The following is a 26819-nucleotide window of genomic DNA, read 5'->3' on the forward strand; positions in this document are numbered from 1 at the left end:
ACATGTGGCCCCAGATACTGAGTACTGATAGGCTGTTTAACCTTGGGAACATTGTAGTCAGTCCAGTCACCATTCACAGTGATCATAGAGTGATGCTGCGCAGAAGGAGGCTAATTGGCTCTCCATGTCTGTGCACCTTTTTCAAAGAACAATCCACTTGATCCCACTGTTGTACTCTTCCTCTGTCACTGGAATGAACTTCCGGAGGAAGTGGTGGATGTGGGCACAATTACAATATAAGTTACAATTATAATATAATTAGATAAGTACATGAATAAGAAAGGTTTTGAGGGATATGCAACAGGAGCAGACAACTGGGATTAGTTTAATTTGGGATTACGTTAGTCCTGGACTGATTGGACCAAAAGGTCTCTTTCCGTGCTGTATGACTCTATGATTCTCTCTGTTGATTCCATTATGCAGTTTTTTTTGAGTTACTATAACAACACCACCCATTCAGGCAGTGAGTTTCAAATCACAACAGTTCGTTGTATTAGTATTTTATCTCCATGCTACCTCCTAGTTCTTTTGGAAATTACCTTAATCTGCATCCCCTTGGTGCTGACCTTACTGCTATTGGACACAGTTTCTCCTTATTTATGGTTTACGTATGTATTAAACCATTCATAATGATCCCTTACCCTTCTATTGCTGTGAGAATATCAATCAAATTTTCTCTTGTCTTGACATTTAATCAAAGGCCTTCATTTCCGGTACCATTCTAGTAAATCACCCTGCATTCTGTCAGGCCCTTTCTGAAGACTGGTGGACAGAAATTGTCACAATATTCCAACTGAAACATAAACCTGTGCTCTTTATGTAAAGGTTCAGTAATAATTTGCTTGCCCATGTAATGTTTATGTATACAGTCAGGAATTCCATTTATCTTACAGTAGCTAACTCGAGTTGTCCTGATGCCTTCAAAGATGTTTGTACATACAGCCCTCCTGGTCTTGCTCCGTTAGCGTCTCCTTTTGAATTGTAATTTTTTTTTACATTGCCTTGTTCTGTATCACCTCGCACATCTCAATGTTAAATTCATCTGTTTTGTGCTGCTCATTTCACCTGTTTGTTACTGTCTTCCTCATGGTATACTACATTTAAAACATAGAACAATACAGCCTAGGAACAGGACCTTCAGCCCATGATGTTGTGCTGAAAATGACTCCAAATTCCATCTACCTGCCCATGCTCCATATTGCTCCATGCCTTGCATATTCATGTGCTTGCCTAAAAGCTCATAAACGCCCCAGTGGTATCTACCTTCACCACTGTCCCTAGCAGCGCGTTCCAGACTGCTTCCACTGTCTAAAAACTTGCCCTTCACATCTCCTTTGAACTTTCCTCCTCTCACTTTAAATATGTGCCCTCTATTATTGGACATTTCAACTCTGGGAAAAAGATTCTGACTGTCAACCCTATTTATGCCTCTCACAATTTTATAGACTTCTGTCAAGTCTCCCCTCAGAGTTTTTCATACCCTCATACCATCTGATCTAGATAGCATCTTGCTAAACCACCTCTACACCCCCTCCATAGCCTCCACACCCTTCCTGTAATGTAGCAACCAGAATTGAACGCAATACTCTAAGTGTGGCCTAGCCAAAGTCTTATAAAGCTGGAACATTACATCCTGACTCTATACTCAATTCCTCAACCAGTAAAAGCCAACCATGACATACATCTTCTTTACCACCTTATCAACTTGTGTGGCTACTTTCAGGGAGCTATGGATTTGAACCCGAAAGCTCCCTCTGGGATTTATGAATTTTGAATCTGGAAACTTCCAAATTATCTGTTTTATTGTTTGGGGACCACAGGAGGCCCAAAGGACATTTGGGAATTAATTCTGTTTTTATGACATTGAGCCTTCATTGATTTTCGGAACTAATGCAAGCGTAGTTGAAATGAGTGAACTCAGTTTCGCAATTCTGTGTTGGGATTTATACAAGGACAAAGGAACTGGAAAAGATTATTCAGTTCCTCGAGATCAGGGCTTCCCAAAGTGGGGTATCTGGACAGCAAGTGGGCTTGTGAGTCAAAAGTTTGAGGTCACGATCCCTGAGGCAGCAATGGTCACTGTCCAGCTCCAACCAATTAACTACAGCTGTCCTTCCACTGTAACAGGCCTTGCTGAGGGGTCAGACCGTAAAACAGGGTCACACAGTGAAATACGTGCAAGGCACTGCTCTAGATTGTTCCGCAGTTCAATTACATATGTCAGCGTCAAGATGCCATTTACCTGTCTTTAATCCACACTATTAGACTCAATTACTGAATAAAGTTCTTAACAATTTGGTCTTAGAAATTTCTAGAAACCTAGCATTCAATGCTATTGGAAAAAGAAGACCCCATTTTCACCCCCATTGTGTGAAAAGTGGCTTTCTCATTTCCCATACAAACAGGTTGTATCTCAACTCACATGAAACTTCTGTTTAGTCACCTACAGACCTCACGTTTCCTTTCCTACATTTTCTAACCTGACTTAACATTTGGTAATAATCCAAAATTTAATTTTACTATGCAGGTAACAAAATTTGTAATTTTGTTGCTGGGAGCCTGGATTAGTTCTCAGCACTTTCACCACACAAAATGTCGATTCTCCTGCTCCTTGAAATGCTGCCTGACCTGGTGTGCTTTTCCAGCACCACACTCAACTTTTCACCTGAGTGGCAGGACAGGCTGACAGTATTCTGCCGGAGCAAGTTTCAAGAGTTTCAGTGCCGGGAACTACTGCTCTCATCGTTGGTTATGGATTTTTCCAGTCATTGGGGGCAATGACTTCAATGTGAGTCAAAGGGACAAATACCTTGCAGCCAATCTCTTTGCTTCTTTAAATACCTTTCATTGGAAGCCCCGTGCCATCAAGGCTGAGCAAACTGGGTCCATATTCTTTGGGGTTGAGAGGACTGAGAGGTGATCTTGTTGAAGTAAGGTTTTGAAGGGGTTTGATCAGAGTTTGTGTCCACTGGTGGTGGAATTGAAAACATGGGCAGTTTCAGAATAAGGATCTGATAATTTAGGACTGAGATGAAGAGAAATCACTCCAATCAAGGGGTTTTCTTCCTTTGGGTAGTGGATGCTCCATTGCTGAACATATTTATGGTCAAGATATTTCTTGGTCTCTCAGGGAAGCAAGGGATATAAGGAATGGGTGGTAAAATGGACTTGAAGCCCAAGATCAGCCATGATTGAGGATAATGAATAGTGGAGCAGGCTTTAGGGACTGTACAGTCTGTTCCTGCATTCTTGTGTTTGTTCTATCTTTAATGTTTCCCACTTTGCCATGAGCAAAACATTATTTATAATCTTCTGTTTTCTGCAGGGCCTGTTCAAAGGTGCTGGCCAATTGCTAAAACCAGAGGCCTTACTCGTCACGTATGGCGTAAGTAATCCATTACATTAGACTAGTTAACAATGGACTGATTTATTACCACCTTTCATAACCAGCATTATTATATTAGGTTTTATATTATTTTCCCTTCTCAGAGTAGTCGGAGAAAGTGAGGACTCCAGATACTGGAGAGTCAGAGTCACTTGAAAAGTGTGGGCTGGAGAAAGCACAGCAGGTCAGGCAGCATGATGAAGGGCTTATGCCTGAAACATTGACTCTCCTCAGAGTTGTGCCAAGCCATTTGTTTTAGGAAAAGTAATTTGCAGTACTGCTCTCCAAACTGAAGGAAGGTTATCATACTCACACTGAAAACCTCAAAATGCATCCTTGAGTAACTTTTGAAGAAGAATCCTATCAGACTCAAAACCCTGGAGGCTATGACAATACAAGTGGATATCTAAATATTGCTTAAATGCTGCTAGAGTTTCTGACTCAATCACCCTTTCAGACAGTGAGTTCCAGACTCCTCCAACCATTGAAGTGAAAATCTTACACCTCAACTCTCCTCTTAGCCATTTACCTCTTACCCTAAACTGATGTTCCTTGGTTATTGACTCCTTTTACTAAGACTAGGTGAAAGTGAGGACTGCAGATGCTGGAGATCAGAGTCAAGATTAAAGTGGTGCTGGAAAAGCACAGCAGGTCAGGCAGCATCCGAGGAGCAGGAAAATCGATGTTTCGGGCAGGAGCCCTTCATCAGGAATGAGGCTGGGAGCCTCCAAGGTGGAGAGATAAATGCCCTCCAATCTGGCGGCTCCCAGCCTCATTCCTGATGAAGGGCTCCTGCCCGAAACATCGATTTTCCTGCTCCTCGGATGCTGCTTGACCTGCTGTGCTTTTCCAGCACCACTCTAATCTTGACTCCTTTACTAGGACCACAAGATAGAAGCAGAATTAGGCCACTCGGCCCATTGAGTCTGCTCTGCCTTCAATCACAGCTGATATGTTTCTCAACCCCATTCTCATGCCTTCTCCCTGTAAGCCTTCTTTCCCTTTCCAGTCTAGAGCCTATCTGCCTCTGTCTTAAATACATTCAATGACTTGGCCTCCACTGCTCTCTGCGGGAATAAGTTCCACAGATTCACATCCTCCGACTGAAGAAATTCCACCTCATCTCAATTCTAAAGGGTTGCCCGTTTCCTCTGAGGCTGTGCTCTTAGATCCTAGTCTCCCCTACTGACAAAAGCATCTTCTCCATGTCTACCCTATCCAGGTCTCTCAGTATTTCGGACGTTTCAATCTGATTCCCCCCTCATCCTTCTAAACTCGATCGAGTATAGACACAGATTTCTTAACCGCTCAACATATGACAAGCCCTTCATCCCTGTAATCATTCTTATAAACCTCCTCTGGACACCCTCCAATGTCAGCACATCCTTCCTTAGATAGGGGGCTCAAAACTGCTCACAATATTCTTAATGTGGTCTGACCAGATCTTTATACAATCTCTACAGTACATCTCTGCTGCTGTACTGGAATTTAGCCATCATGAAATGAATGCCAACTGAATCTGCATGTTAACTTTAAGAGGATTCTGAACTAGGACTCCCAAGTTCCTTTGCGCTTCAGATTTCTGAAACCTTTCCCCATTTGGAAAATAATCTGTACCTCTATTCTTCTAACCACAGTGCATAATCTCATACATTTCCACATTATATTGCATCTGACACTTCTTTTCCCCCTCTCCTAACCTTCCCCTCTCCCTTCTGCAGCCTCTTTGCTTCTTCCTGTCCCTCCACCTATCTTTACATCATCTGCAATCTTAGCAACAAATCCCTCAGTTCCTTCGTCTGGATCGTTAATGTATGCTGTGAATATCTCTGGCCGCAACACTATGGAACCCAACAAGTTACTGGTTGCCATCTTGAAAAACACCTATTCTCTGCCTTCTGCCAGTTAGCCAATCCTCTATCCATCCCAGTACATTGCCCCTAACACCATGGGCCCTTATCTTATTTAGCAGCCTCCAGTGCAGCAACAGCACAATGTCAAAGGCCTTCTGGAAATCCAAATAGATCACATCCACTGGCTTTCCTTTGTCTAACTTACTCATGACCTCCTCAAAGAGTTCTTACAGATTTGTCAGGGATGATTTCCCCTTGATGAAGCCATGCTAACTCAGCCCTGTTTTACCATGCACTTCCAAGTAATCTACAATCTCATTCTTAATAAAGGATTCTAAAATCTTATTAACAACCGTGGTCAGGCTAACCGTTTTCTGTCTTCTGCCTCAATCCCTTCTTTAACAGATGTATTACATTAGCCATTTTCCAGTCCTCTAGGATTCTCCCTCGCTTCAATGATTCCTAAAAGATCTACAGCCTCCTTCAGAACACTGCGGTACAGTCCATCTGATCTGGATGCTTTATCCACCTTCAGATCTTTCAGCTTCCCGAGCACTTGCTCTTTAGTAATGGCCACTATATTCCCTTCTGTCTTCTGCCTCTCTTGAAGTTCTGTTCCACTGCTGGTGTCCTCTGCCATTTCTTTGTTTCCCATTACTACTTCTCCAGCTCATTTTCCTGCAGTCCAATGTCCATTCTTGCCTCTCTGTTACATTTTATATATCTAATGGAAAATGTGCATTCCTTTCCATTCTATGTTACTCACAATCTTATACAACTCTGTCAGGTCTCCCATAACCTTTACTGCTCCAAGGAAAGCAATACCAGCTTATCCAATCTTTCATCATAGCTCAGACCCTCCAGCCCAGGCAGCATCATTGGAAAGGATATAGGAATAGTTAAGGGATAGGAAACTTATTTATTGAAATAACCCATTTATCCTCACTCATGTTAAGGAACAGGAATCACGACTGAGGATAAATGGGTTATTTCAATAAATGTGGTATTTATTGAAATAACCCATTTATCCTCACTCATGTTAAGGAACAGGAATCACGACTGAGGATAAATGGGTTATTTCAATAAATGTGTCATCAAGTGATGAAGGGAGTGAGGGTAACATATCCAACTTTGTTGATGATACAAAGTTAAATGGGAAAGTAAATAATGAAAAGGATACAAAGAGATCTAGAAGGGTCAGCTGAATTGCAAGGAATGTGACAAATGTAAAATCATGTGGATGCGTGTTAACGCCTATCCACAGTGCTAACAAAAAGATGAAAACAGAATAGTTTATCTACATAGCGAATGAGTGGGAAATGTTGGTATTCAGAGGGCCCTCATCTACAAATTGATGGAAGAGTGTTAATTCCACTGGATTGGTAGTCCAGGGATCTGGGCTTAATGCTCTGGGGTTTGCTTCAAATCCCAGGTTTTGTAACAAAGGGATCTGAGAATGAGAGGCAGAGGTCATTGGACTAATGATCAGTTTACCCAGGATAATGCTCTGGGACATAGATTCAAATCCCACCACAACAGATGGTGAAATTTGAATTCAAATCTGGAAGTTAAACGATCTAATCTAATGATCAGTTGCCATCTGAAATGTTGCATGAAACCACTAATTAGCTGAAGAAAAGGAATGAAACTGCATAGACCTCTCAGTATTGCCCTCGGAGATGTTGATTCCACCAAGTCCTCTTTGCTAAAAGATGGGAGCCTGTGCTGAGCTGTCCCCCAGATTAGAAAAACAACAGCCTGACATAATCATACTCATGAAATTATTCCTGAGAGATGGCATCCTAGATGCCACATTCACCATGTTGGAACAAATTACTGCAGATGCTGGAAACTGTACTGATAATAACAAATGCTGAAGATCAGAGCAGGTCAAAGAGCATCTGTGGAGAGAAAGCAAGCTAATGTTTCAAGTCTAGATGAAGAGTCTTGTTTGTTGGCTTGCTCACTCTCCATGGGTGTTGTCTGACCCGCTGTGATGTCCAATATTTGTTGTTATCACTACATTTACCATCCTTGTTCCACAGGCAGGACAGACCCAGCTGAAGTAGTGGCACACTTGGAAAGGTGTTGCCTCAAAAGTCCTCAACATTGACTCTGAATCTGTCCTGAAGTCTCACAGCATCAGTATTACATAGGTGACCTCCTGCTAATGAACACCTAACCCCACATGGAGAGGGTGGTGGTAGATTGCTTTTTGAATACAACTAAAAGATCTTTTAGGCAATTCATAGGGTATTTCAGAATCACTGACCAGGACTGCCGTGGGTCAGAGGTCACAGATCTCCTTTCCTGAAAGACATTCATGAATCAAATGTGTTCTAATGGCAGTGCAATCGTTTCATGATTACAGGCACTAATCTTATTTTCCAGATTTTATTCAGCTAATTGATTAGATTAGATTAGATTAGATTACTTACAGTGTGGAAACAGGCCCTTCGGCCCAACAAGCCCACATACCCTCCGAAGAGCAACCCACCCAGACCCATTTCCCTACATTTACCTCTTCACCTAACACAACGGGCAATTTACCATGGCCAATTCACCTAATCTGCACATTTTTGGACTATGGGAGGAAACCGGAGCGCCTGGAGAAAACCCACGCAGACACGGGGAGAATGTGCAAACACCACACAGACAGTTGCCTGAGGTGGGAATCGAACCCGGGTCTCTGACGCTGTGAGGCAGCAGTGTTATTGAATTGAAATTTAAATTCTCCAGCTGCAATGGTGGGATTTAAACTCCTGTCTCTGAATTCTTAGTCCAAGCCTCTGGTTTGCTAAACTAGTGAGGTAACCACTGTGCTACCTTGGGCATGTTACTTGCTGAATATCACACTTGAAGCCAGTTATGCCTGCACTGGGCGTGTTCTAGCACAGATGTTCAAGCAGGTGTCTGAGCATCGCAGTATAGTGTATGAATTCTGGCTGATTCGATGTTCACTCTTTCCTCTGCTCCCCACCGGCCTCCACTAATGCCAGGAGGTGCTGAAAGAAAGACCTGCATTTCATGATGTTCTAAAGCATTTTAGTGCCATTAAAGTGATGTAGGAATCATGGTAGCCAATTTGACATACTTTCACAAACAGCAATGTGAAGACGATGATAACCTGTTTTGGTGATGTTGATTAAGGAGTTAACATTAGGCCAACAATTTCCCTGCTCGACTTGGAATTAGTGTCATTAGAACTTTTACATCCACTTCAGAAAGTAGACATAGTCTCAGTTTAACATCAATTCTGAAGTTGACTCCTCTAATAGTATATACATCATTCTGTACCACTCCAGTGTGTTAGCCTAATACCTGGAATGCATGGGTTATACTATGAGGAAAGGGTGGATAGACTTGGCTTGTATTCACAGAAGAATAAGGAGCAAATTGATTGAAATATTACGATATTGAGGGATCTTGACAAAGGGAGACCTGGAAAGAATGTTTCCTCTTCTCGGATAATCAAGAACTAGGGTTCAATGTCTTAAAAATTCAGAGTCACCCTAACAGAGCACTGATGAGGCTTTTTGTTTTCCTCTCTCTGAGGGTCATGAGTCTTTGGAACTCTTCCTGAAAAGATGGTGGAAGCAGAGTCCCTTAAGGAAGAGATGAATGGACTGTTGTTGATCAAGGCAGTGAAAGGTTGTCCAAGGGCAGATGGGAATGTGGGTTTGAGGTTACATTCAAATCAGCTATGATCTTATTAAATGGTGAGCAGGCTCGAGGGGCTGAATGGTCTCCTGCAAGTCCTTGTTCATGTGAGCCCCCTCCCCGTCTTCAGCCACAGAGGCTAAAGTGCTACTGCTGGGTCACACCTGAAACATTACACCAAATACGATACTGAGTAGTGATGCAGAGCAATGCATGCTCAACTAAATAAGGGTTTGAATGTCTTAGAGATGTACAGCACAGAAACAGACCCTTTGGTCCAACTCATCCACACCAACCAGATATCCTCAATTAATCTCGACCCATTTGCCAGCATTTGGTCCATATCCCTCTAAACCCTTCCTATTCATATACCCATCCAGATGCCTCTTAAATGTTGTAATTGTCCCAGCCTCCACCATTTCCCCTGGCAGCTCATTCTATTCAAGCTATACCCTCTGCGTGAAAATATTGCCCCTTAGGTCCCATTTAAATCTGTCCCTCTCACCCTAAACCTATGCCCTCAAGTTCTGGACTCCCCCAACTCAGGGAAAAGTCCTTGTCTAGTTACCCTATCTATGCCCCTTATGATTTTATAAACCTCTATAAGGTCACTCCTCAGCCTCCAATGCTCCAGGGAAAACAGCCCCAGCCTGTTCAGCCTCTCCCTATAGCTCAAATCCTCCAACCCTGGCAACATCCTTGCAAACCTTTTCTGAATGCTTTCACAACATCCTTCCTGGGAGACCAGAATCCAAAAGTGGCCTAACCAATGTCCTATCCGGCTGCAACATGACCTCCCAACTGTACTCAATGCTCTGACCAATAGAGGAAAGCATACCAAATGCCTTCTTCACAATCCTATGTACCTGCGACTCCACTTTCTCTTCTTTTGTTGGCTGATTGGTAGGTCAGGTGGAAGCAAGGTAGTACATATCGTCAATATCTAGAAACCTGACTGACCACAATTTCCTTTTGCCCAAACTACCAGTTTGTTCATTGAGAAACGTTTAGTAGTATTTTTAAAGGTAATTTTGAAACTGTACTTATACCTATCTTCTTTCAGGAATAAATAGTTAATTTGTCTCTTCATACAGGTCACTAATTAAATTGGCAACACTTTTATGAAGGAAGTGAATTCAAATTCTCTCTTTCACTGAATGCCCTCACTCGTGTCTGAATCTAATTGAATTCTTGCCTTGGTGTCTGAGAGCTTCTCACTCATCTGGCCATACTTCTTATGAAATGTAATCTGCTCATGGAGCCTAACAACCTTTCCCAGCATCTCTTCTACCCACTAACCTTTCCTTCCTTGGGTGGAATTTACAAATGTTATATAGAACATAGAACAATACAGCGCAGAACAGGCCTTCGGCCCTCATCATGTCTGTTATTACTTCATCGCCACTTTAAACTCCTTAGTCAAAATTCCAATGCTAAAGCCCTGCCAAATGTTTTAAAGCAATTGAGCTTTCTCAGTACTCCCTAACAGCATTATAGGGTGTGCCTTCAGCTGAAGAACTGCAGCAGTTGACAAAGGCAGCTCACCACCATCATCTGCTCCAGGGTCAACGGGATCGACATTAAATGCTGGCTCAGCCAGCGTTACCCAGATCCTGTCAACAAATATATTTTAAGAAGTGCTGTCTCCTTGTACCACAAAGAAAAGTTGAGATATTAAACTGAGGCATTGCCTGCTTTTTGTAGTAATGCCACCTCTATGTGGCACAAGGTATGTACAGCTGCAGAAACTCCCCTTCGACCAAGTGATGGACACAACCATCCAACTGGAAGGAGAGTCGATTGAGCCAGCCCTTGATCTTTCAGCGAAGTACAATTGCTGAGTGCCAGTCAGGGGGGAAAGGTTTATACCTTCTCCCATAAGGTCCAAATTTAATCTGTAGCTGCTGCGTCTCAGTTGCCCATCATGAGGAGCTGCCCAGGTGCACTGTTCAATGACAGGTGGTACTTGAATAAAACACAGAATAATAGATGCTGAAAATCTGAAATGCAATCAGAAGTTGTTCACAAAACTCAGCAGGTCTGGCAGCATCTGTGGAGAGAATGCAGATTTAATTCTTTGAGTCCAGTGACCCTTCTTCAGAACTGGTTGTAACAAGGAAAAGGTGGCTGATGATAGGGAGTGGAGCAAAAGGAGTGGAGTAGATAGATGGAGACAGAGCCCAACGAGACACAGTTAGGCAGACAAGGGGAAAACCAGAGGAAGAGAAAAGCTGAGAATGGGTTGGTTGTGCTAAAGGCAGGCTCTGGTGATGACAAGGCAGGCGGTGTGGGAGTGGATAAAAGAGGTGGAAGGAGCTGTTCAGGCTGTAAAATGATTGAACTTGATATTGAGCCTTGAAGGCTTCAGGGTCCCCAAGCAGGAAATGAGATGTTGTTCTTCCAGTTGAGCCTCACTGGATCACTGTAGCAAGCCCTACTCAGAGATGTTGGCCAGGAAACACTGTGATATGTTGACGTGGCAGGCAACTGGAAGCTCAGGGTCATGTTTTGCTGACACATGTAGGTGTTCTGCAAAATGGTCACCCACTCTGTGTTTCATCTCCGCAGTGTAGAGGAGACCACATTGTGAGCAGTGAATGCAGTAGACTAGATTAAGTGAAGTGCAGGTAAAGCGCTGCTTCATCTGGAAGATGGGTCTGGGTCCTTGAGTATTGAGGAGGGAGGTGGTAAATGGGCAAGTGCTATACCTCCTGCGATTTCAGGGGAAGATGTTCGGTGTGAATGGAGGAGAAGTGGACCAAAGTGCTCTGGGGGAACGGACCCTGTAGAAGGCTGATGAAAGAGGGGAGGGGAGGGGAGTATGTGTCTGGTGGTAGCATCCTGCTAGAGGTTGTGGAATTGGAGTCTTATGATCCTTTGTATGGAACTGCTGGTGGGATGGAAAATAAAGATCAGGGACCCTATGCATGTTATGGGAGGGAAGACAAGAGGTGAGCGAAGTGTGGGAAATGGGTCAGACATGGCTAAGGGCCCTGCAAACTATGCTGGTGGAGGAGAAAGGTGGACTTTTCTAAGGCCCCCTGTAAAAGGTGGCATAATCAGAACAGATGTGACAAAGATGGAGAAACTGGGAGAATGGAATAGAGCCTTTACAGGAAGCAGGGTGTGAGGATGTATAGTCCAGGTAACCGTGGAGGTCATTGGGTTTGTAATGGATATCAGTGGTCAGCCTGTCCCCAGAAATGCAAGCAGAGATGTCGAGGAAGGAAAAGGAGGAGTCAGAGCTAGACCAGGTGAAACTGAGAGCAGGACTCTGTACAAAGTTCTGGTGTGGCCACGTTTGGAGTATTGTGTACAGTTCTGGTCACCGCATTATAGGAAGGATGTGGAAGCTTTGTAAAGGGTTCACATGAGATTTACTAGGATGTTGCCTGGTATGGAGGGAAGGTCTTACGAGGAAAGGCTGAGGGATTTAAGGCTGTTTTTGTTAGAGAGAAGAAGGTTGAGAGGTGACTTAATTGAGATATTTAAGATAATCAGAGGGTTAGATACGGTGGATAGTGAGAGCCTTTTTCCTTGAATGGTGATGGCTAGCACGAGGGGACATAGCTTTAAATTGAGGGGTGATAGATATAGGACAGATGTCAGAAGTAGTTTCTTTACTCAGGGGCATGGATTGCCCTGCCTGCAACAGTAGTAAACTCGCCGACTTTAAGGGCATTTAAATAGTCATTGGATAAACATATGGACAAGAATGGAATAGTGTAGGTTAGATGGGCTTCAGATTGGGTCCACAGGTCGGCGCAACATTGAGGGCCGAAGGGCCTGTACTTCGCTGTAATGTTCTATGTTCTTTCGATGGAAATTAGAAGTGAAATTGATCAATGATGTCATTGATATACCAGAGAAAGCATCACAGGTAGGTGCTGGAATAGGACTACAGTAAGGAATGTTCCACGTACCCTTCACAAAGAGACATTCATAACTGGAGCTCATGTGGGTACCCATGGCCTCACCTTTGACCTGAAGAAAGTGGGAGGGGTTAAAGGGGAAGTTGTTCAGGGTGAGGACCAGCTTGGCCAAGCAGAGGAGGGTGGTGGTTGTAGATGGGGAAGATTCAAGCCTTCTTTTCAGGAAGAGATGGAGAGTCCTGAGACCATCCTGATGGGAGATGGATGGATAAAGGGGTCGCATTTCCATGGTGAAGAGGAGATGGCTGGTGCCCATAAACCTGAAATTTTGTCACTGAAGTAAAGCATGAGAAAGAATGTGAAATTTTACCTTAAGCAGTATCCTCTGTGCAAGCATTGACAGTGATGTATGATGGGCCTGGTTGGTATTCCATTGCTGTTTGTTGGAGTTTTGTGGTGAGGCAGATTGGTTGCCATGTTTTCAGCGTTGCAGTAGTGACCTCAGTGATGGACTGTAAGGCACTTTAACACATCCTGAGATTGTGAATAGTGTTAGCATTCATGGAAGTATAACATAATGCTGCACATGCTGGATTTGTTTCCTGTCTCATGATGCAAGGCACTGGATGATTGTGTATATTGTTCACTTATTTTAAATACTGTAAGTCTAGGCTTGGATTGTAGGAGCAGGAGTAGGCCATTCAGCCCCTCAAGCCTGTTCCACCATTCAGTGAGATCATGGCTGATTTGTGGCCTCACTTCATAAACTTGCCTTTGTCCACTTCCCATAATACCATTGCTTAACAAATATGTATCTATCTCAGGTTTAAAATGAACAACCGATCCTCAAAATGCTTAATCCTGATGATACAAATCTGCAGCAGAATTTAGGAATCGAGTGTTGCATATTTACAGTGCATTAAAGCAGCTAACGGGAGGTTTATTCAATGAGTTCATACAATTGCTGGTGTGAAATCACTCCCAAATTGTATTCAAGTAGTTCAGACCTGATAATGGACTCAGGTGTATTTTGATGGAGAACTTTACTACCTAATGCACATGATATGGGAGTGCTTGGTCCTGACTCCCTCAGAAGATATAGTCAGAGCATCATAGAGATGTACAGCATAGAAACAGACCCTTCAGTCCAGCTCGTCCATGTGTACCAGATATCCCAACCCAATCTAGTCCCACTTGCCAGCACCCGGCCCATCTCTCTCCAAACCCTTCCTATTCACATACCGATCCAGATGCCTTTTAAATGTTGCAATTGTACCAGCCTCCACCACTTCCTCCGGCAGCTCATTCCATACACGTACCAGCCTCTACATGAAAAAGTTTCCGCTTAGATCTCTTTTATATCTTTTCCCTCTCATTCTAAACCTATATCATCAAGTTCTGGACTCCCCCACCCCAGGGAAAATTTACCCTATCCATGCCCCTCATAATGTTGTAAACCTCTATAATGTCACCCCTCAGCCTCAGATGTTTCAGGGAAAACAGCCCCAGTCTATTCAACCTCTCCCTATAGCTCAAATCCTCCAACCCTGGCAACATCCTCGTCAATCTTTTCTGAACCCTTTCAAGTTTCACAATATCCTTCCGATAGGAAGGAGACCAGAATTGCACGCAGTGTTCCAAAAATGGCCAACGTCCGGTACAGCCGCAACATGACCTCCCAACTCCTATACTCAGTGCTCTGACCAATAAAGGAAAGCATACCAAACGCCTTCTTCACTATCCTATCTACCTGTGACTCCACTTTCAAGGAGCTATGAACCTGCACTCCAAGGTCTCTTTGTTCAGCAACACTCCCTAGGACCTTACCATTAAGTGTATAAGTCCTGCTGTGATTTGTTTTCCCAAAATGCAGCACCTCACATTTATATAAATTCAACTCTATCTGCCACTCCTCAGCCCATTAGCCCATCTGATCAAGGGTGGTCTTCTTTGCTGTCCTCTATACCTCCAATTTTGGTGTCGTCTGCAAATTTACTAACTATACCTCTTATGTTCACACCAAAATCATTTATATAAATGACAAAAATTGGTGGATGCAGCAACGATCCTTCATGGCACCGGGTTATAGTCCAACAGGTTTGTTTGAAATCACAAGCTTTTGGAGTGCTTCACTTGATGAAGGAGCGGCGCTCTGAAAGCTTGTGATTTCAAATGAACCTGTTGGACTATAACTTGGTGAGGTGTGACTACTGATTTTGTCCACCACAGTCCAACACTGGCACCTCCACATCCTGACTCCCGGCATCCAATAATTTCCAAATTTCATGATAAAATGATCATATGAGAGCAGAAAGTTTTTTCATGGAAGGAGTGTTACATTTGTATATCTGATTCAACATGGGTGTGAAAGCTTCCAGTTTGTGTTTTAAAAAAGACTTCTGGTCATCTAGGGGATATTCATGCTTCATTGTCTGTGGGTTATTGCAGATATAACGGTGACTGTCTGTTTTCACATCTGACAGTGCCATTCATCTCCTAACATGTTTTATCAGATCAGTACCTGGCTAAGCTGTTGCCATGGCAAAGCAGATGTGACCTCCCACCCAAAGAAGAATGATAAATTGACGTGTTTTTTTTAGTTTTGATTTGTGCACTAAGCTCTGCAACACTTAGAAATTAATAATGTGGTTACACTGTATCCACATAACTGGTTGTTACTGAAACCAGCTCCTGAAATGAGTTATTCACTTCAGTGCTTACACTGGATTTCACACAAATCTGGTATCAATGCTGAAGCAGTGTAATGTGGAGCAATTTGGCTGAGTTCCTTGCTGTGATTGGGATGTGGGGGAGTGGGTGAGATATGAGAGACATTGCTGACTGCAGGACTTCCCAAAGTGAGCATCAGGACTCCACAATAGGCCGGCGAGCTCATGTGGTAGCAGTGAATGCCATGGAGCCCTGGCAAAGTTATACCAGTTGTAGGTGTCCTCCCATTCGCACCAAAGGATCATGATAATTTTCAGACCTCAACACGGAGAGAAAATCATAGAATCCCTTCAGTGTGGAAACATACTACTCGCCCCAACCAGTCCACACTGACTCTCCAAATACCACCCATCCAGACTCACTCCCCACCCCCTGCCACCCTATCCTTGTAACCTTGCATTTCCCATGGTTAATCCACCTCCCCTACACATCCCTGGACACTATGGGCAAGTTAGCATGGCTAATCCACCTAACCTGCACATCTTTGGACTGTGGGAGGAAACCGTAGCACCCGGAGGAAACCCATGCAGACACAGGGAGAATGTGCAAACTCCACACAAACAGTCACCTGAGGTTGGGATTGAACCCAGGTCCTTGCCACTGTGTGGCAGCAGTGCTAACTGCTGAGCCACAATGCCACCCCACTTTGAGGAAGTTTGGAAAGCATTGGCTTACACCTGTCTACGGGATGAGTGGGAGGTGAGATGTTAAGAATGGATTATTTGTGAGGATGCTATCATCTTCAATGATTTCAGTCCCTCAAAATAAGGGTCAGGACAAATCCAGCACCAGGTAATTTCTGATCCTGCACCAGCCTGCAGAGGGAAGAATGTCAAATTGGTGCTTTTGGGTTTGAGTGGTACAGCCATCATAGAAAATAGAAACAGGAGGCAAAGATAGATTGATATTCAGTCGGCAGGGAGTCAGAGATTATTGGGGTAGATAGGAATGTGGAATCCAACACACAATCAGATCAGCATGATCTTACTGAATGGTGGAGCAGGTTCAAGGGGCCGGTGGGGCAGCAGTAAGCAATGATTCAAGTTCACACGGTGGAGATTTGAAATGAAAGTGTTGGAAAAACTCACTAAGTCTGGCTGCAATGGAAAGAGATATAAAGAATAAAAGTTAACTCTGTTTCTTTCTGCATGGAGGCAATTGACCTGCTGAGTTTTTCCAGCACTTCCTGTTTTGATTTTGGATTTATAAGCAGTAGCTTATCCCTGATGAACCTGATTGACTTTTTTTTTAAAAGAGTTGACTGAAGTAGTGATCGAAGGAATGTCCATGGAAGGTCTATTTATGTGAACTTCCAGAAGGCTTGATAATGTCTCTCATGAAAGACAGTTGGCTAAAGTCAAGACTGATGCAATTGAAGGCAAGTTTCGGAAATTGGCAAAGTCAGGGAGTAGGGATAATGGGCAAGTTCCGTAAATGGTGTGATTTCTGTGGTGGTGTCCCTTGAGTTGGTGTTGGGGATCCACTCACTTTTAAGCAGAATTAGCGATGGGCAACATGTTAGCTTTGCCAGTAATAGCCACATCCCACGAAAGAATTAAAGAAAAGGCCGATGTTGAGATGGTCATTGATGATGAGCCCAGCTCTGCAGCTGAGTGTGAGGCCCTCTAACCCACAAACCTGTTCTTCTGCTCCCTTCCATGTCCCTTCATAACCCATGTTCATTCATCTAGTATCCACTATGTATGATATTATTGAGTCTTTTCACTGTTTCAAGGAGCATTGCTGATTTTGTAAAAGTGAATGATTCAGATAGGGTTAATATTGGGCTATATGGAGCTCTGCCCAAATTGTTGATGGGAAACAGTCTTTAGGTGGAGCAACAGTCTTGTATGTAGCCCTATAGAGCCAGACGTGGCATACCTAACCTCTTATTGTTGTAATTATTTTAAACAAGTTCATGTTAATTGTAGCTATTATTATTATACAATAAACCTCTCTTGTTATGCAAGACAAGTTCCTCCTTTTGCTAAGATTTTTTACTGGTCTATTCTTCTCTAATGATAATGAGACAGGACCTTACTCTCAGCATTGAAAGGAGCTGGGGTGGAATTTGAGGGGCTATAATGGTGTTATGCCTGCCTTTGAGCCAGGAGGCCAAGGTTCAAGTCCAACCTGCTGCAGAAGTGTGTAATAACATCTCTGAGGAGGTGAACTAAGAACATATCCAGAATTGAGGAATACTGACAACAATAAGCAACACTGGTTGGTAACTGAAAGATACAACAAACTGGGAGCCCTAGTACCTGAAAGTAAGATGGCTGGAAGGGATATTTTGATAGGCATTGACTATTGTAATTTAACACTGTTCTTTTCCACAGCCCTACGCGATCAATGGTGTGATTACTCCACAAAGCAACGTAGATTTTGATTTGAGTTTGAGGCAAAGGTAAGTTTGCTGACAGTTTTGTTTTAAATTTTTACCCAGTCCCTTTTTATCATTTATTCTAAAAGACAATTTTTTAAAAAAAAAGTGATGGTTTTTGGAACAGCCCTAATAAAATTCAACACTTTTCTTTTAAAAGAAATCCAAGCTGGGGTCTGAGAGACATAAGCTTGTTAAAGAAATTGGCTGAAGAAAATGGGATGACGTTCAAGCAGATGGTAGGAGCTACTGTTTCTTAAATTTGCATCAATGTGTGAAATGTTGACAAAACCAATACAAACAAGTCCCCTCTGTACTGTTTTGTCAACCACTCAAAATGTATCTACATTTACTTTGAGCAATGCTTGTTACACACAAGTTGGCTTACTGTTTAATTGCTTGCTGTGAAGCCATGTGAAGTTGAGGTGTTGGAAGGAGCTCTTAGTGATCCAAGCAAACCATCTTCTGATACACCTGTCCCACATTGTCATACAACACGGAAACAGACCCTTTGGTCCAACTATAGCATGCCAAACAAAGCAAAACAGGTTTCATCTGCCTGCACCTGGCCCATTCCCTCCAAACCGTTCCTGTTCATGTCATCATCCCAATGTTTTTTAAATGCTGTAATTGTACCCACATCCATCACTTCCTCAGGAAGTTCATTCCACACATGAACCACCCTCTGTGTAAAAAACATTTGCCACTCATGTCTTCTTAAAATCTCTTTTCTCACCTTAAAAATGTGCTCCCTACTCTTAAAATCCCTTATCCTAGGGAAAAGACACCCACCATTAACCCTTTCTACACCCCTCATGATTTGTAGAGCCCTGCAGATTCTCAGAATCCATTGAATTGGAATAAAAGCAAATCATCCTCAATGCCCAGGAAGAGGGGTATAGTCTCTCATTTACCTTTCATTCTCTGTGTCTCCTGTTCTGATTCTGTCTTTTTTTTTCCCCTTCGGTTCCCTTCTCTTTCCTCCTTTTTAGTTGGAGGTGTTGAATGATAATTAGTCAAAGAAAGAAGTCGGCAACTAGTAGGGTTTGCAAAGTAATTGTGACCCCAATGTCGCCATTCCCTTACTATCCTCCAAACATCTCCCTTGCCTCTCAGTACATTCTTCAACTTTTTGGTTACCCTACTAACCACCTGCCACCTCCTATCACCCCTGCACCTCTTCACCTGTGAACTGTCTCATCAATCGCTCATCTTGGCTGAGCAACAACATCTTGTATAGTTCTCCTGAGATAATGAAAGTTCCCAAAGCTTTTCACAGGAACAATATGGAATCAAATATGAGACTAAATCTATAAAGCATATGTTGGGAAGATGACCAAAGCTTGGTCAATGAGGTAGGTTTTGAGGAGCGTTCGAAAGGAGGAAAGCAGGATTGAGGGCTTTACAGATGGTATCACCTGAGGTCCGATTGCCAGTACTAAAGTGCAGATATTTTGGAAGGTTATGTAGCTGGAGATTGCACGGTGGCTCAGTGGTTAGCACTGCTGCCTCACAGCACCAGGGACCCGGGTTTGATTCCAGCTTCAGGCGACTGTGTGAAGTTTGCACATTCCCCGTGTCTGCGTGGGTTTCCACCGGGTGCTCCTGTTTCCTCCCACAGTCCAAAGATGTGAAGTGAGGCGGATTGCCCATGGAGGGATAGGGTAGGGAGTGGGTCTGGGTGGGATTCTGGATGGTGTGGACTCAGTGGCCGAATAGCCTGCTTCCACACCGTAGGGATTCTACGATTCTACAAAGATAGGCAGAGGCAAAGCCATGGAGAGATTTCAAAATGACGATGAGAAATTTTAATATTGTGTCATTGCCAGTATATATGAGAGACCACAAGGGTGACAGGGTTGCTGGTCTTGATTACATATTTCTTAAGTGGAATTTTCTATTGGGAATACCTTGGAGATTGTCTTCCTGTTACTCCCCGCAAAAACCAGTCTTGAGATATCGACTTCATCTATCTCCTGGCTGCTGTCTGAGACTGAACTCAACTCCTCACAATTTTGGCATTCTCTTTGAGCTGAACTTCTGATCTGGTATAATTGCCGTTCCTGAGACTGCCGACTTCCAAATCCTCAAGCATAATTTGTCTTCTCCACGCCCCACCCATTCGTTCAAGTCTGGCAAAATCTTGATGTTAGAGCAAACACTAACTTTCGTGACGTTCCTAATTCAACATCCCCTATCTCTTTAATCCTTTCCGTCAGAGATCTCTTTGCTCCTCAAATTCTAGATGTTTGTGCAATCCCAGTTTCTTTTTGCTCCATTACTGGTGGCTATGCCTACAGCTGTCTGGGCTTTACAAACGGAAATCCCTCACAAGTCCCCTCAAACCTCTCTGTCTACCAAAAATTAATACACTCCTTAAAACCTACCTCGTTGGTCAAGCTTAACTCACCTGTCCTAATATGTTCTCATTGTGATTCCCTACCAAATTTTGTTTGATACATTCCTGTGTGTGTTTTGTTATTTTAAGGAAGTTGTAATGAATGCATTTTTCTGTAGTCTACCCCTTTTAATCTGCTGCTTTGCTCCTATGGTCAGGCAGTTTGAGTTGAAAGGTTCCTTCTCCCTTTTCCACTTCTGTTGTCTTCAGCTACCTGTTTCACTCAATGTTTCTTTTAAAATTCAATTTGACTGGGGCAGTATGGTGGCTTAGTGGTCAGCACTGCTGCCTCTTGATGCTAAAGACCCAGGTTTGAATCCAGCCTCTGGCAACTGTCTGCATGGGTTTCCTCGATGTGTTCCAGTTTCCTCCCATAATCCAAAGGTGCACAGCCAAAGGTGGATCAGCCATGCTAACTTGTCCACAGTGTCGCAGGATGTGCAAGCGAGATGGGTCAGCCATGGGAAATGCAGGGCTATAGGGGTGGGTCTGGGTGAGATACTCTTCGAAGGGTCAGTATGGACTTGATGGGCTGAATGGCCTGCATCCACACTAGGGATTCCATAACTCAAAATTACTTGGGAGTTTATCGAAAGATGTCAACTTAGAATGAGGAAAAAAACACTGTCTACTTTTCAGTCTTTAGGTAGTATCTTCCTTGCATCAATTAATAAGAGTGAAGAAGGGGCAAGGTGTTGAAGCAGCACTTGCTTGACAACTGGTAGTAACAACTGTTCTACAGACCATAATTAATGTGCACTAATTTAGGAAGCAGGTAGATGGAAAAATTGCAACATTTAGTAAAGTGAAGGATTAGATCACGCAGACGCAATGACCTTGTGGTATCATTGCTAGACTGTTCATCCAGAGACCCGAGTAATGTTCTGGCAACTTGGGTTTGAATCCTGTCACGGCCGATGGTGTAATTTTGACCATGAATCCATTGCTGATTGTTGGGGGAAAACCCACCTGGTTTACTCATGACCTTTAGGGAAGAAATCTGCCATACTTACCTGGTCTGGCCTACATGTGACCCCAGACCCACGGCAATGTGATTGACTTAAATGCCTTCTGGGCAGTTAGGGATGGGTAATAAATGCTGGCTTGGCCAACAATGCTTTCGTCCTGTGAGTGAATTTAAAAAAAGGACCACCCCAGAACTACCTTGGATGTCCCTTCAGAATGATGTTAATTTTATGTTGCTTTAAAAGCTGAACCTAAACTAATTTAATAATGTATTTTGTTTTTATTAAAAATCTTCAAGATTTTCTTCACCTGAAAAGAGGTTAATAGCAGCGTTGGAAATGAATGAGTGGTGTATGTGGTGCATCATGACTGCATGGGGCAGTACGTTTCTTCATAGACCTTCAGTGTGTAGACACCACCATGATGTCACCTTAGGTTTTTACTCTTGGCTTTGTCAGACAACATAAATTTCTTGGAAACCTATCATTCCTCCCTTAACTAAGATTTTCTAGTTCTGTGAAAACGAATTACCAGATGTCTCAGTTGGTTAGTTAGCTCCCACCTCAACTTTGATATCTCGGCAATTAAAAGGCTCAGTGTTTTCTGCTGTTTTCAATTCTAACTTTTTTTTAAAATGGGCAACAAGGGCAATTGCTGAGACTGGTGGGTTTTAAATTGTAAATTATTGTCCAATAGCAGAACGAGCAGGTGTGAAACCCTTGAGCTATTAATACTCTTGCTGTTTCATGATCCCTGTTTCAAGGCTTATTCAGAGGAGTTAAATATTGCTGTCCTCAAACGTTCCAATGTGGAATTCAGTTTTAAGTTGGCTCCTGTGGATTCTGACTTTTAGTGCTTAGTTGGCAACTCCCCACTTAGATATGTGAAAAGCTGAGTGAGTAGACTGTCCAAATGATGCAGCTCCATTGGGGAAATCCAAAACTTCCTCTCGAGTTCTTTGTCTGAAGTCAATTCCAACCTGTGGAGCTGTGATCTCCACCACAGTAACAAGAAGGCAGGTTGCCCTGGGTTTGAATTCCCCTTGGTGTCGGCACTGACTTGATCCAGCTCCGGGGAGTCCAGGTCACGAGTGGAAGATAGAGCTGCAGACCTTAATATGCATACTCTAGCCTGGAGGTATCAATAGTGATGGTAGAGTATCCAATTCATTTCCTTCTCTTGGCCAGTCAAGAATCTCTTCTGCTAAGGGGCAGTACGGTGGATCAGTGGTTAGCACTGCTGCCACCCAGCGCCAGGGACCTGGGTTTGATTCCAGCCTCGGGCAACTGTCTGTGTGTAGTTTGCACATTCTCCCCGTGTCTGCATGAATTTCCTCCGGGTGCTCCAGTTTCCTCCCACAATCCAAAGATGTGCAGGTCAGGTGAATTGGCCATGGTAAATTGCCCCTAGTGTTAGGTGCATTAGTCAGAGGTAAATGTGGGAAATGGGTCTGGGAGGGTTACTCTTCAGAGGGTCGGTGTGGACTTGTTGGGCCGAAGGGCCTGTTTCCATACTGTAGAGAATCTAATCATAAGCACGTTTTGGAAGGAGGAACAAGTTGATCCTTATCCTGAATCTACAACTGGGGAGCTTACATACAGGATAGTCACTGATAAATCCAATAGGGGATTCAGGAGGATGCTTCTTTACCCAGAATGGGGCTAGAATGAAACTTGCTAGCAAAGGCATATTGAGGCATAGATACAACGAAGGAGGAACAAGATAAAAAGTAATGAGAATGAAATGGAGATGTTAGGGTTAGATAAAGCAAGGTCGGAGGAGGAACATAAATACTACAAGGACAGATTGGACTAGAGGGCCTGATTGTGATGCAAGTACTGGTCCTGTTTAAGGTAGCCTGAGCTGAGTATGTCCAGCTGTACTTTATTTATGTGTTTGTTAACACAAATGTAGTAAAATGCTAAGCATATCACTGATATTCCTCCTCGATAGTTATGTGGGAATATATTAGGATTTTCTCTCTCTATGTTAATAAGAAAAGAAAGCAGAATTATGGCTTCATAATCAGTATCAGGATCCTCTTAAACTCTCACTTACCAATTGAAAAGTATGGAAAATGTCAATAACCCAATTCCCAACACTTACACTGTCTACACAGTAACATTTTCTTTGTTAACGTAAATGCAAAAAATACTTAGAATCCAGAATCTTTCAAAATTCATTGTGAAACTCACCAAATTGTAAGTAAATCGGCACTGTCTTTTTACAATTTGATTTTTATTTAATAAAGAAGAGATTGTAAATTTTTGCCAACAGCAGTTCATGGAATAAAATTTCAAGAGGGAAAATAGATGGCTTCCTTTACTGGATTGTGTTTGTTGATTTATATTTCACAACTGTACCATTTTATATTTTGAAGAGTTAAGTCGTGACAGGAAACGAAATGAGTTGAAAACATTTAGTCAAACTGGAAAGTAAATTTTAATTTGGAAGGGTAACTGCTTGTTTATTTTTGTGGTAATACTACTGTATAGCCAGCAGGGGCCAGTCAGCAGCCTTAGTGTGTTCATGGTCTTGGGGTTTGTTTTTCAGGTTGACATGCCAGCCAATAATAAATGCGTGATCTTCCAGAAATGGTCAACTGTATAGCAGTCATTCTCACCTGCACTTTTAGGACTTAGGGAAGCAATGCAATGTTTAATTCTGAATTATTGTACCAATCTGTCATGATATGGAAGCACTGTTAAACCTCTTTTAACTAGTTCAACTAAACCAAATAGCTGACTTTGATTAAGATTAATACAGTGACTGATTCGTTTTCCAAGAATTGAAAATGATTGAATTAAATTTTTCATTTATGCTTGAAAGTATACAGACCCATTAGAATGAATTATTTTGAATAGCTCTGAATTAAATTGTCTTTTTAATTGTAAAAAAGGGTGTGTATGTTTGAGGAGCAGACTTGCTCTCCCACACCCTGTGCCTCACCCATGTTATTACAAGCAGGCTGCGTGTCACACTCTGTCCTTGATGGTTTTTCTGATCATACAAAGCATGAGGTGGGAGGAAGTTACCAGCTTTCTTCCCGGTTTCCAAGTCTAAAGCTGTAAATTGAGACCTTGCTATTGTGTCCAACGGCTCTACCAATTTCTGGTTGATAACAGTAACTTGCTAAAAGAGGAATTCCTATATGTTCATATAGCGTATGTTTGTTGTTACTTTGGAATATGCTCAGTGTCTGCATTTGATGTGGCTTGCACTGAAACAGCCTGTAATTCAGTGAATCCAGAATTGTATGTGTTGATGTAATTCTTGAAGGAAAACAAACCATCTTTCATGTAATTGAGTGCCTTTGATCAGTATTGTACTGTGACCAAGATTCTGATATGTGTAAAATACATCGCCTTTGTTCGATATTGTATGATGACTGAGTTTCTGATATATATAAATATATTACCTTTGATTGATATTGTACTGTGACCAAGTTTCTGATATATGTAAAATATATTGCCTTTGATCGGTATTGTACTGTGACCAAGTTTCTGATATATGTATATTACATCTAAAAAAGAAACCTGCAACAGCCTACTGTGCCCTGCCCTCACATCTGTGGCTTTACAGTGACAGAGTGGGGGAGAGCCAGAGGGTATTGCTGCTCTGGGACCTCGGTGCTCTAGCCTTATTTTATTGTGGCCTGTTATCTGTAGATTTCTACTGGATATGTATTTATTAGTACAAAATTGCTGGAAAAAATGTATTTTGTTGGAACTTTTCATCTTGCCCTCGTCAGGACAATTTGTAAGAATACCAATTAGGGGAAACAAACTGTAGAGGTGCTGCCATGGAAAAGGCACCAATTAACAATGATTGACAGTTAAATTTAAACAAACCTGGCAGTTAAAATGTCTCATTTGCATCCTAGGCCCAGTTACCACGAGCTATTTCACCCACAACCTTCCTTCCATTGTCTGAAGTAGAGCTGTTTGTTAATGGTTGTGTTCTCCAACTCCATTCTCGATTCTTGAAATAATGAAACAATCCTTGCCCATGTACAGCATCTTCCACAGTCTCCAAACTTTAGTGGGAACGCTGCTGATTGGCTAATGTTTTCAACTGCGTGGAAACTCTGAGGTCTGTGAGTGGCAGCAAGTTCCAGAACACCAATCGCTGATAAGAGACAAGTAATGTTTTCCAGGCAATTATATTGCACAATGACTTTCTGAGGGCGAACACTTTTCCTTGACAAATTAAAGCATTAACATGTTTGGGTCTTTCATCAGCAACATCACTGGAGGTGTGAAAGGAGCAAATCCCTGATCCAATTTGACTGGACTGTGTAATTCCATCTCTTGACCACCCAGGTCTTCTGCAGTAAGTGATTCAGCTGCTGATTCCCTAAGCCGCTTCAGCACCTAAAAGGCTCAGCTCCTGAATGTGATTGAGTACTTGTTGAAATGCATATAGCAGCAACAACAATGCATGTTCCATAATTTATATCAAAATACTGCACGTGCTGGAAACTGAAATAGAAACAGAAAATGTTGGAAATACTCTGCAGGTCAGGAAGTAGCTTTGGGAAGAAATAGAGTTGATGTTTCAGATTGATGATGGCTCTTCATCAGAACTGATAAAAGGTGAAAGCTTTTAAAACTGATAAGAGCTAAAATGTGAACTTTGTTTCTTTCCACTTGGACCTGCTGAGTATTTTTAAAATGTTTCTGTTTTTACACTGTGCTTGCAGGAGTCATTGCATGTGTTGTGATAACTCACCAAGGATTCTTCGACAGCAGCTCTCAACCCCATGGTATCTACCACTTTTAAGGCTAAGAGCAATAGATACCACTATTCCAAGGTTCCTCTCAGATCACATTATTTTGTGATCTGAATATGTGTTACCATTTCTTTGTTGTTGCTCAGCATGGCTCTACTCTAAAAGCCCTGCCTGACAGCAGTCTGGGATACCTCCTCTGTCACAAAGGCTGCAGAAGGGATGGCTACTACATGTCAGAATAGCCATTGTCATCTCCATCTGAAGAATCTAGACAAAAACCAATTCTACAGAACACGAAAATAATTGGATCAAACATTTTTTACACAATTTGCAATGTGTACATTGTTTCAAAATTATTCCAGTGCGAAGACTGCTATTGGTTTAATACTAATGTAATGTCACAGTGGTGTGCTTCTGCAAGATGATAATGCAACTATAAAATCAAGTTTTTAAAAAAGGATTGTAAGTTATGTCCTTGCTAGTTTGATTCATGTCTCAGTTTCTGATGGTGTCTGAATTAAAAATCACTTTGCTGACTGCTGGTTATTTCCTTCTTTTGAGTCAGATGTTTATACGTTTGAGTGACACTCTCGGCTTTGAGCATGTAATGTCCGGTGGTATTTTAGCTACAATAATGAGCTACAATAATTAGCTACAGTAACAGATTCTGTTTTTTGCACAATAATGACCCTACCTGTTTGAGTAGAAATGTAGAAAATAACATCAGTATTAGGCCATTTGGCCATTTCTGTCTACTTGACCCAAGCAGTATGATTTTGACTGATAATCCAACTCAGCATCCTGTTACCATTAGCTGTAAATGTTTATTTTAATTCAGTG

The 26819-nt window shown here is 42.4% G+C and overlaps 1 protein-coding gene across 1 annotated transcript in view; it reads left to right on the top strand.

Moving 5' to 3' along the window:
• The window catches only part of mettl26 (methyltransferase like 26), a 68789-nt gene extending 42273 nt beyond the window's left edge, over positions 1-26516 (top strand). Inside the window, exons 3-6 of the mRNA XM_043711127.2 lie at positions 3326-3385; positions 17840-17907; positions 18044-18122; positions 23801-26516. Coding sequence (XP_043567062.2) covers positions 3326-3385; positions 17840-17907; positions 18044-18122; positions 23801-23857 — 264 coding nt within the window. The 3' untranslated portion in view covers positions 23858-26516. The remainder of the gene's footprint in view (positions 1-3325; positions 3386-17839; positions 17908-18043; positions 18123-23800) is intronic.
• Positions 26517-26819: the final 303 nt, after the last annotated feature.

The sequence above is a fragment of the Chiloscyllium plagiosum genome, unplaced genomic scaffold, assembly GCF_037043375.1.
Source record: "Chiloscyllium plagiosum isolate Xiang-an unplaced genomic scaffold, Cpla_swu_hap1 HiC_scaffold_20, whole genome shotgun sequence".
NCBI classification, from domain to species: Eukaryota; Metazoa; Chordata; class Chondrichthyes; order Orectolobiformes; family Hemiscylliidae; genus Chiloscyllium; species Chiloscyllium plagiosum.